At 47.3% G+C, this 12,270-nt stretch overlaps 1 protein-coding gene across 6 annotated transcripts in view; it reads right to left on the minus strand.

Moving 5' to 3' along the window:
• LOC147632694 (AP-1 complex subunit gamma-1-like) overlaps positions 1–12,270 on the minus strand; it is a 143,939-nt gene that overhangs the window by 115,105 nt on the left and 16,564 nt on the right. For all 6 annotated transcript variants that reach the window (XM_086807513.1, XM_086807517.1, XM_086807516.1 and 3 more), the window contains exon 4: positions 9,762–9,935. In XM_086807513.1, coding sequence (XP_086663639.1) covers positions 9,762–9,935 — 174 coding nt within the window. The remainder of the gene's footprint in view (positions 1–9,761; positions 9,936–12,270) is intronic.

A 12,270-nucleotide genomic window follows, 5' to 3' on the forward strand; every position in this document is an offset into this window, starting at 1 on the left:
GCTGCGTCAATTTGCTCAATCCTACTGTGACTCCCTCTGAGATGTTGAGTGGAGGCCTCCCTTTGATCCATAGGAAGACTTTTAAGAATCTCCGAGCTTGGCCACTGCATGTAACCAGAAGCACCCAGGGGATGATGAATGTCATCTCTAATAAGATCATTCCACTTGATGGGGGTGTGCTTACATCTTCCTGTGATCTCAAAGGCCTCTGCCTCAAGAAAGGTCTCATCCTTTCTCCAAGTGCCAGCTGACAAAAATGGGGAAGAGGTTGCTCTCTAGACTTGCCTCTGTGAAAATATAGCATGCACTAGGCATCCAATCTCTACCAACACGGGGCGTATATCTGGAGATCTGATAGAGAAAGAAGTTCTTCCAGAGCTCAGTGCCCAAGAAAATGCCACTTATAACTAACTTGCAAACAGGGCTCCATACTACATATCCGGATCTCTAATACTCAGCCCTCCTTGCTTAGGGAAAATGACAGTGTGTCCCATGTGACTCTTGCTCGTGTGTAAATGTGCCATCCAAGCCTGATCAAAGGAAATTGCAGACCAGTCTCCATAGTTTTTCCCCCCCCTTGAGTAGATCCTTCTCTTTTAGCAACTTGAGTGCCCACCCAAAGGTGGCTTGGTCACTTGCTCAAAGGCGATAAAATTTTTCCACAATCAGCCTGGATGCTAGGAGCCTGCAGGGATTCGAACTCTCAGGACCTCCCCCTTCCCAGTCACAAACCCACACCGCTAGGCTACACACCAGTTGAACAATGCATCCTTGTGAAAAGCACCAGCAGCCAGGGAGGCAATAAACCAGACTGAGCCAAGCAGTACTTGGTTAACCACCGAAGCTTTGGAGGCCGGGTTCATTCTGGTGTGGTTGGTACAGCAGGCAGGCGAGAGGTTCGTGGTGATCGGGGATGTGGTGTATCCTCGGCAGTGACAGGCCTGAGTGAGTGTTTGTAAATTGTGTGAGTAAGGCTTCTGTGTCGAGAGAAGCTTGTATGAAGTGTTGATTTGGAAATATATTGCTGGGTGTTTATCTTGGTCTATGGTGCCCCTGTTTTTGCTGTCTGTCTGGCGTGGGTTGGGTGGTGAGTGTGAGAAGGTTCCAGCCGGTGGCTGGTGGTGCCCCCGTTCGCGTGTGTATTTCCAAGTTTGCGAGGTGGAAGGGCTATAGAGGCAGGTCTTTTCTTCTTTTTTTCACCTCACATCCTTCTGGTGCCCCCACTGAGGATAGCTCTGGCGTTGTTCTTTGCCTAAGAAGGGCGTGTGTTTCACTGAGGAGAGCTCAGGGATTGTTACAGGTTGTCAGGATGTGGTCTTATCCGGAGTTTCATGGCAGGAAAGGTGAAGATGTGTGTGACTTTTTGGAGCAGATGGAGTTGGCATGCATTAGCAACCATGTCACAGATGAAGAGCAGGTTCTGAGGCTGATAAGGATTTTCTTGAAGGGAGATGCCCGAAGCTGGCTTAAGGGTTTTGAAGCACAGGATGATGGTGTTTTGACCTTGGACAGGTTGAAAGAAGGTCTTTTGGAGCGTTTCCAGCAAGCGGAGGATTCTAGTGTGCTTTTGCAGGAGCTGAGCGTCTTGAAGCAAGTACATGGGCAATCACTGGATGATTTTGTGAAGGTATTTACATGTTTATGGGGTAAGTGGTGTATGACATTAAAGCAGGAAGTTCCTCCAATGTTTCTGAAGAAGAGCTTGTTTATTGATGGTTTGCTACCTCATTTAAAGATCAGGGTTGAGTTGAAGAATCCCAGGTCATTTGATGATGCAGTTAGGATTGCTAGGGAAAAGGAAGGCAAGGTTTTGAAGCAGATGGAGATGGGTATTTATCCGTATGAAGGTATTGTGTCTGCGAGGGATAAGCAGGTAAATTTGGTTGAGGTGGATAAGAGTCCTATGCAAGGTTTGATCAGACAGGAGCCTCAAAGGCCGATATAGATGCAAAGGGGGATGTTTTATGTGCCTTCTAATTTTTTTCCAAAGTTTTTAAAGCATGTGCAGGTGGATGAAAAGCAGGTGAAGGAACAAAGTGCAGATGAGGAGTTGCCAGTGGATTCTTCTTTGGATTTGGACGTCGTGGCTGTACATGACAGTGATTTGGATGACATGCATGCACATGGAAGTAAAGAGGATGATGCCTTGGGATTGGCTGATGATAAGAAGGAAGAGGAGCTGGATGCAAGATGTTCTGAAGATGATTTTTTGCCAGATTCTACAAGGGAGGAGGATGGAGTAGAGACTTGTGATGAAGTAAAGATGGTTCGTGATGCGGATGTGGAGAGTGTGGAGGAAGATCCTATTATCATGGATTTTCTTGGACAGCTGGATGGTGATATGGTACCTGCGATGAATGAAGATGATGATACCAGGGGGGTTGGCAACACTCAAGAAGGTATGCATGTAGATTTGGCTGATGAAGAGCGTTGTGATGAGAGTATTGTGCTTGAGGATGATATATGGGAAGTTGCTAGCCTTGATGAGCAGGAGCCAGAGATGGAGATGGATGCAGGTATGGTCCAGAGTGTAGCAAAGGCTTCTATGCGGGTTGCTGAAATGCTAAAGGCAAAGTGCATGGATGACCAAGATTCTGAACCAGCTGAGCTGTATGGTTGTGAAGAGATGCCTATATTTCACGAGCTCGAAGTGCTGGTGGACACTCCCATTGGAGAGGATGTGGATTTTTGTGTGGATAAAGGTCAAAATGCTGGAAGCTGGCCTTCACTGGTAATGATGGATGGGATGCTAGATGCTGGAATGCCACAGGTTTTGAAGATGAGGAGGTTTGTTGTGGGTGAAGAACGAAGGCTTGAGGATGATGCTGTGTGGTCAGAGTTTGTGAATGTTGATCAGATGATGGACAGAAATGATTTTGTGGCTGTGGTTGATGTTTGGTATGCAGTGATGCAGCCATGGTGTTTCAGGGATGTTGGCGAATCGGATGGTGAATTGCTGTTTCCTTTTGATCGTGATGGATAGCTATTGGACTTCATGTTTTTGCTACTGAGCATGAATGCTCTAGCAGATGGGGGGGTTGGCAAAGTATGTCAGGTGTTTTTCTGAGTGGTCTTTTTGGCTTGTGTACATACGTGTGCATGGTGTGAATGAGAACTTGGCCGTGGAATGCCTTGCCTGGTGTACAGGGTGGATGCATTTCATTTTGAGGCTCTTGCACGCCTGTCCGGAACGTGGTCAGCTTGGGGTGAGATCAGCTGCTTGGTAGCCTGAATTTGTGTGCGCGTCCAAGTGAGAGTGGACATTGGAAGGTTGCATTTGAATGTGTGTGAAAGCATCGGGGCAATTAAAGATTGCATTTGAAGAGGTGCATGAGCAATTAACGATTATGGGGCCAAGGTCATAAGATAATTGGTGTGAATTGGTATGGAAGGGCGGCCATCCATTAGGAGAGGAAGAAAATAAAAATATAATAATGATTAATATGGCCAATAAAGTAGTAGCCACATGGCCACTTGTGTGGATGCCAACGTAGCCGCCAGCTAAAAGTCCAGAAGCATTGAGAATTGTGGAAGTCGGCGCAGCGTGCAGAATACAAGTGATAAGGATCGCCGTGTTGTTCAGGGGGGGTCACTCTGAAGAAAGCCGCCGTAGTGCTGCTGGTGGAGACGCCGACGTGTGAGAAGCTGCTCAAGGTGCTGCACTTGCAGGTTGGGCTGGCGTGAGACAGGTTTAAGGGTGGCCGCCCTGGGGTACGAGAACTGGCGAGCACTGAGGGCCATGTTGGGTAGCTGCTGGGCGAGAGGGAAAGGCCCATGGAAGTGGTGGTGAAAGGCGCCGATGAGCTGGGCAACGTGCTTAAGTTGCACGTGCTGGCGACTGGAGTTGCCAACGTGAAGAGCTGGCTGGCGCAGAGTAAAGGGGCTCTTGGGCGTGTGCAGCCATACACAGTGGACGAGCTGCACGAGGCTCTCTGGCGCAGCTATAAGATATAAGCGAAGGGAAGTAGTGAAGGCGGCTCTGGGTCGTGTGTGGGCGGGCGTGAAAGGAGAAGCGCAAGGAGAGAAGCTGCTCGTGCAGTCATGAAGGCACTAGAGAGAGTCGGCGTAGCTGCAGCCGCAGCCAGGTTGGCGTGGACATGTAGGTAAGGGCTGACAGGGACGGCCGGTCAAGAGGAGGCCGCCTAGGTGAAGCTGGCGAAAGGAGAAGAAAAGTGTTGGTGTTAAAGGGAACAGGCTGGCACAGAGAGTAGAGGCAGCCTATGGGCAAGGTAGGCGCAGAGAAGGTGAGCGTGGAGACCACAGGGAGCTGGTGATAGCAAAACAAGCACGGCCTCTGTTGCAGAGAGGCTGGGGCCCTCCGTGTGAGCTACAGAGAAGTGTTCGAAGTGAGGCTGCAGGCGAGGATAGGTGTGGCCATCGTGTAGTCGTGGTGGGGCCTCCCGTGTGAAGAGTAGCGGAGGTGGAGCAGACAGGCTGTCGTGTGGTGAACTGCGGCTGAGGTAGTCGGGTTGATAGCGCAAGGAGAGTGCCTTTGAGGTGTTGGCAGCACAGAGACAGGTTACTTGTGAAGAGCAGTGGAAGTGGATGCGAGGGCTGGTGTGGGCCGCGTAGGTGAAGCCGACAGTGGACAGAGAGCAGGGTGCCGAGTGAAGCACAGAGGGGACAGTCTTGCTGCTTGGTGGTGGGCCAGTAGAGCAGGGCAGATAAGCTGCTTGGGTTTGTTGTGAGGCTGGCAGAGGATCAGCACAGAGAGAGAGAGAGAGAAAGAAAGATTTGAAGCCGACAGTGGACAGAGAGCAGGGTGCCGAGTGAAGCACAGAGGGGACAGTGTTGCTGCTTGGTGGTGGGCCAGTAGCAGGGCAGATAAGCTGCTTGGGTTTGTTGTGAGGCTGGAAGAGGATCAGCACAGAGAGAGAGAGAGAGATGATGGAGTAGCTGCTGCTAACGACACACGCAGAAGTGATGGGCTGCAGAGAGTTGAGGGTTAGCTGGTGTGGGCGCCCTTCAAAAAAGTGAGTGGCCGGGTTCATTCTGGTGTGGTTGGTACAGCAGGCAGGCGAGAGGTTCGTGGTGATCGGGGATGTGGTGTATCCTCGGCAGTGACAGGCCTGAGTGAGTGTTTGTAAATTGTGTGAGTAAGGCTTCTGTGTCGAGAGAAGCTTGTATGAAGTGTTGATTTGGAAATATATTGCTGGGTGTTTATCTTGGTCTATGGCGCCCCTGTTTTTGCTGTCTGTCTGGCGTGGATTGGGTGGTGAGTGTGAGAAGGTTCCAGCCGGTGGCTGGTGGTGCCCCCATTCGTGTGTGTATTTCCAAGTTTGCGAGGTGGAAGGGCTATAGAGGCAGGTCTTTTCTTCTTTTTTTCACCTCACAACTGGCATAGTTATAGCGCCAGCTCATTTAGTCGGGTTCACACTATAGAGAACCCGTGTATATATTGGTTGAGTACCTTTCATATTATGTGTACTCTTATTCTTGTATATGGTGTGTTGAGTGTTGAGTAGAGAAGAAGAAGATTTTCAGCCTCTCACCTTGTGTGTTCTCTATTAGGGTTTTGTGAGTGTGTGTGTGTGCTTGCAAGAGCTCAAGCTCTCTTCCCCCCTGCATCTTTTCAGACACATCATAGTTGCAATAATCAAAGGGAACATAAAGGGGTTTGGCTAGCACTCGCCACCCAACCATAGGCTCCAAACCACATGCAATGGTAAACCACCCACCGAGCTAGACACTCGCCCACCCAACCTTGGCAAGCCCATGCCCACAAAGCATGTGTGTCCCATACCACGCACCCCCAACCATCACAGTGTCACTTGTAATGCCCACAAGGGGGCTAACCACTAGTTGGGACCCTTGGAATGTCCCAATCCCAAGGTAGAGCTCCCCCAACAAGGGCTCCTACACAAATGAGCCACAATCCTAACTATATAACCACTATAACCAGTTTACACTACCATAAGAACTGACTAGCCGGCTTCCTCTACACTAACCTCGCACACAACACAAGACATAACAATGCCCCCAACCCTTGCCCGAGTCCGCCTCAAGATTCTCCAGCGGGACCAAGGGCACAGGAGATCAGCATCATCCCTCCCTCCCAGCCCCAGCACAAAGAAAGGGCACCAGGTCAGCCTGACCCTGAGACCTCCCATTCCCCCTAGGCTCAGTAGGGAGAGGACTGTGGCCGCTGGCAGCCAGCAGCACGTTGGCCTTGCTGCCGCCAACCAGAGTGCCACACAGGCAGGTCCCTTGAGGTAACGGTGCCCATTGGCAACTGTTACGATGCACATTTAGTTCTGGAGCAGGAGATGGGCCGCGAGCAGGCCCTTAATGTTGCCCAACAGGTGCCAGCTGCAAAGGTTCAGATTCCCTGGGGCTTAGGCGTGCATGCCCCCCGCCCGCCCCCCCAAACACCCAAGACCCCCCAACCTCCCGCCTAGGTCCCCTCCACCTCACCCTTTTGATCACTGTTGAGATCCCCCAGCCTTCTTCTCTCCCCCGCTCCCCTTCTCAGCCTCCTTTATGATATTTGGAATTCAATCATTTAGATAGGAAAAGAGAAATTCCTAGTATATTGAAATTAATGGATATTTTATTTAAATTCAAAGATGAATTTTAGATAAATTTATTTTATCTATGAGAAATATTTAAATGATAAAAGAGGAATTCCTATGAAATTTGGAATTCAATCATTTAGATGGGAAAAGAGAAATTCCTAGCATATTGGAATTATTGGATATTTTATTTAAATTCAAAGATAAATTTTAGATAAATTTATTTTATCCCCTCCCTGCCCCTTCGCACCCCCTCCCCCTTCTTGAGGACTCTGGCCGCTGGCAGCCAGCAGCACGTTGGCCTTGCTACCGCCAACCAGAGCGCCACACAGGCAGGTCCCTTGAGGTAACGGTGCCCATTGGCAACTGTTACGCGCATTTAGTTCTGGAGCAGGAGATGGGCTGGATCAGGCCCTTCATGTTGCCCAACAGGTGCCAGCTGCAAAGGTTCAGATTTCCTGAGGCTCAGGCGTGCATGCCCCCTGCCCGCAACCCCCCCTCCACCTAACCCTTTTGATCCCCTGCTCCCTCCCCAACCCACTGTTGATATCCCCCCCTGCTCCCCTTCTCAGCCTCCTTCTCCGCACCCCCCCCTGCGGGGACCGCGCCAGATCCCTCCCAGAGTCAGTAGCATGGCTTGGCCCACCAATTGATTCACAAGTTTTTTGATCCGATGGAAATGACGATTGCAGCCTCCCCAGTTGCTGCCCTGCCCCTAGAGTCCCCCGGTGCGGCCACATCCCCCCCACCCCCCCCCCCCCCCCCCCCCCCCCCCCCCCCCCGCGGGTCATGGGGTGCCAGTGGATTACGGCTTCTTCAGATGCCTTTTGGTAGGACAAGCAAGTTCTCAAAAACCGTGGCTCCGATCCAGGTGTAGCAGGGTTGGTTACCCAGCATCCTAAAGTGGTGGTGGATGATTTGTAGGCATTTGATCCCATACACAGCTGATGGCAGCCTCCATCAGGGACGGGCTGCACTGGGACAAGTGCTTTTCACATGTGGATGCAGGTGGGACCTCATGTGGGCTGTGTGGACAGGCTGTTTAAGCAGCAGACAGGATTTGTTCAAAGTCCAATTGAATAACAGAGAAATAGAGAGCCACAAAAGACCTTGAGAATGCACATGCACACACAGATACCTAACCTACTGTACATTCAATCACTTCTGAGAGCAATTTCCCTATGTTCAAGCCCGCCCACAAGGGCTGAGGTTGAAAACTGAAGAATACTAAAGACTAAACTGTTCCGAAAACAACCACTGGCAGTTCCACAGGCAAGGTGCCCATGGGTAGGCAGGTTGGACACTATCCAGACAGGGCACCCATGAACAGGCCCGGCAGCATGTGTGAACAAGGCAGGCAAAGCGTTAGCATTCAGCCTTGATATTTGTAAAGATAATATTTGTAGCTGAAAAACATGCAGCCGACTATTATTCATCCTCCAACATGGCAACATGAGCCTGTAAAGGCATCGCAGCCCCCTTCACATTGTTGTTGAGCTTGTGTGTTTGCCTGCTTAGTGTGTGAGCAGCCTAGAATAGCAGGAAATCAGCAGCAAGATCATCTCCATCAGATTGCAGCCAGCATTCATCTTCAGACATAGATCCAGGCTCACTTGAGGCCTTACAGTCACACACAAAATAAATGTGGTGCAGAAACTACAATCCAAGTAACACATCCTCAAGGGATAAAGAAGAACCCTCTCAAATTACGTGAGGAGGATTGTGAAATTCTCTGGGCTTCTTTGCAGCTCAAAAAGCAATGCTCAGTAGTCTCTGAAGGTACTGAGCATTGCTGGTAGCTAGGGCTTGCAAATGTGACAGCTCTCCCAAATATAGTCTATTGATATAGTCCCCACCATGTTGTGTTAACGAGATAAGAGAGTGCACTGTCTCCTCCTTTCACATCTCTGAAACTGGATTGTCTCGTAAATATTTGATTACTTTCTTTGATGTTTTAATAACTTGAGATAAAGCCGAAATTACCCTAAAACATAATCCATCAACTTATGAACTCAAATATGAGATTGAAAAGGACCAACCTATGAAAATATTGAAGAGAAATCGATGAAGGGTAAGAGGCGAAATGGACCAAAGTTCCACCTCCTCCCCCCAACCCCACCATTCCCCTTTCTTAGGGAACCTACATCAAACTTAGAGGTATGGACAATGCTTTGGCACCAAGCCAAGTGGCACCAAACACAAAAGAAAATATGTGCTTTATGATGAGACATATAATAAAGCACCCAGCATAGGTCTTCAAGCTCTGCCTTGCTGGCCACAGAAAGTCTGTATCTCTGAATTGAGACCAAAAGCTACCACTTCAGCTGTCCCTGCCGTTTACAAACCCCATCATAGCTCTAGTATAGCAACGTCAGCTCTATCATACAATTTGCATCCCTCGTAAAGCAGCTGCAGATATGCCCATATAGTCCATACTCACTTCAACAGCCCTGGTATAGTCTTGAAGACCTGTAATGATTGCACAGCATCTAGGTGCATATTCGCATTGCTCCATGCAAGTTGACAGAACAAGATGCATGAGTACATGCATGTCTCTCACCCGTATTTTCAAACTGGTATGAAACCAATAATCCACAAGCTACATGCCTTTAGCCTGAAGATTTTGATGAGTGCACAATGTTTAGTGGTGTAAAATATTCCTGTGCATTTGCTTGTCCAGTGTATGTCTCTGGCTTAATTAGGACTTAGTATGGATAGGAAACACTCAATTCTAACCTCATTAGTCTTTTATGCAATGTGTAATGGTACTATCAGCAGGGAGTAGCGGTATTGGGATGTCCCAAATGTTCTTACACAGTAAAACACTTTTATCACTGCAAGAGGTACTTATTTGAATTTTACATACATCATTTGTGAGGTTTCTGCTTTTTTGTGGAATGTAGCACATGTACAGCCAGTATAGGAATAAATGTTCCATCTGGACTGGTCTAGTTATGGGTAACCCATGATTAGTGATAAGCAACCTTGGTTAGGTTGTAAATCAAGGGGCGCAATGCATGTAAAGACAAACACAAGTGCTGTTTCAGGGTGTGTCTATATATAGACTAAGCAAACATAAAGTGACTGTAAAAGTAGATTGAATAACTTGATAAAGTTTCTTAGAAAATCTTTATTTAGAAGGATAATTTACAAAGACAAGAAACCCATTTTTCGGAGTAATTTTTCAGAGTAAATGTAAGCTTTATACCATCAAATGTATAAAAAGGAAATTATCATTGATCAACTTACCTTTTTCATTTGTTCAAGAACCATGCTACTCGTTTGGCAGAGCACAATGCAAAGCTTTAAGCCAGCAATGAGAACACCATGATGCTTGTCTATGAGCAGTGTCACAGCAGGATTCAGCAGGCTTTCTGCGAAGTCGGGGACTTTGCGTATAATTCTCACACAGCACAGTGCAGCCTGAAAAGGTGCACACATACAAAATAAGACACCACAATGTTCCATTTGCTCTCTAACTTGTGGAAATAAAAAGATCTAAATATGCCTTCTGTTAAATCTCGTTGTACTCTTAACAGCCTTTGTGTGCATCTAGCTCTACTTCTCTTCCAAGCTGTCAAACTAGCAATAATCTCTCCCACTAGAACAACTAGTTAGTGACAAGGTTTGAATGGAGCATGAAGTGCCTTTGTCAAAATGACAGTCTAAGCTACCTCATTATGCACATGAAGAGCAGTATATGGGCATGCCCTGGTAGAATGACTACAGTTTTTCTGGTAGAACAGCTATAGCCTTGACTCCATAAGCCATGCAACTGAGCCCCATGTAATAAAGTGACTTGGTAGTCCCAAAAACGCCACTTATACTTGGTCATCCTAGAAATGCCTATCTGAGCACCAGGAATGCCAATTTTACGGTGCGCATCCAGGGTGGCTACACATAGAACCATCCTTCTTCTTTATGAGTAGGACTCGCAAAGCCATAGGAGAGTTGCTACTCTTAATCTGACCTTTTCAACTAGCTATCTCTGTATTTCCTCTTGTTTTACTTTGGTAAGCCTAATCAAATTTTTAAACACAGGTGCACTATCAGGGGCACCAAATCTATTCAGATCTACTTTTCCTACTCGATGGTTATCCATCAAGCAAGTCTTTAGGAAAAATATATTTAAACTCGTGCATTAAATCTGAAAATTCAACAAAAGAACTTCCATATTTTTCTAAATATAGAAAAGAATAACATCGCAATAAATAAGATCACAAAGAAAAACCTCTATATCCTCAATGTCCATCAAATGCTCTAGCTTCATCAAACATATAAGAGGTGAGTTGGGTACATCATGTTCGCCTTGGAGCTGGGTTGTTCTTCCTTGAAGCTCAAATTAAATGACCTCTTTGTGAGGTTTGACCCAATCCATAAATCCATCCCCTACCTAGGACAACATCCGTCCTCTCTATGTTCATAAGTTGAAAGCACAAAGGTTCTTTGGACCCTTGAACTTCCACTTCCATACCATTAATCATAGTATCCCGCACCTTCTTGTCAATGCCCTTTGCCAAAGACACCACTTACTTATGAGCATGTTGGCATTTCAGGTAACTTTAGCTTCTTGACCAATGCATGGTTCAAGAAGTTGCCTGTTGCACTATCATCTATCGTGATCCTAACATTCTAACCCTTGACCTTGCCATGCATCTTCATAAGATCATGGGGTCCAAAAGTGGGCTCCCACATAGCAGATGATAAGAAAGTTGTCCTCATGGTCAACCTTTACTTCCTTTTGTTAGAAAACGCACAGTCAATGGGAGAGAAGAGGAGAGAGAGAAACACCTGATTACATGAACCCACTTTCTTTAGTGAAACCACTGCTTCATTGATAAAAGCAATGTACATGCATAGCTGTCCCACAGTGGGATAGCTACAACTCAGATCAGAAACAATGGGAAAACCCCTCGAGCTGTGGAAAAGAGAGCTCTCCAAGATCAAAAGAATCTCTGAGAGACTGGTACGGAAGAAGGAAAAAGGGTCACCACAAACAACAGAAAAAAGCAACTGATTCCGGACATGATAGATAGCCCAGAGTGCCCGAAATCTCGTCCAATCCAGAAAGACTGTATAAGCTGGCAATGGTGGAGAGAGTCGACCAAAAAGGAAAAACTGCCTCCCAAAAAGTCTGCCTGGAAATTGTGCCCGTAGGTGCCCTGACAATCTGTCCAGGAAAGCTCGAGAGTGGAAGCAGTACCACAGAAGATGGGGAACTGTCTCACGTGGGTGAGAGCATCGCCTACATAAGGCTGAAGCAATGTGTCTATGTGCCAAAAGAATCCCCACCGGAAAAACACCCATAGTACATCTCCATAGAAACAATTGTTGCTTCAAGCGCAATTCTCTCTGCCATATCCGTCCCAATGCCACTTTCCACCAAGGCAAGGATTTAGACATCCTCCATAGATGATTTGCATGCTCATGTATCCAAGGGGGAGGCAAAAGGAGCTCGTACGCCCTAGACACTATGAGCTAATGAAAAGGAAGAGGTATATATCCAAGGAGCTGCCTATCAAAAAGCCAGTCTCTGAGTCGGCCTCCTTCTTGAAGCGCAGGCACTAGCTGCTGCAATGGTTGCATCATCTCCATAATGACCCTCCAAATCAACCTATGATGCAAACCCATCTTGACTGCTTGAGGAAACAAAAAAAACCATACCATGCTCATCAATAACATCCCATATGTGGCAAATTCAAAGCACGGAAAGGTTATAGATCTTCCTTGGCTGGGATAATGCAAGAGGCACTTCAAA

This window comes from Cibotium barometz, chromosome 13 (assembly GCF_041138505.1).
Source record: "Cibotium barometz isolate CiBa-2024 chromosome 13, ASM4113850v1, whole genome shotgun sequence".
NCBI classification, from domain to species: domain Eukaryota; kingdom Viridiplantae; phylum Streptophyta; class Polypodiopsida; order Cyatheales; family Cibotiaceae; genus Cibotium; species Cibotium barometz.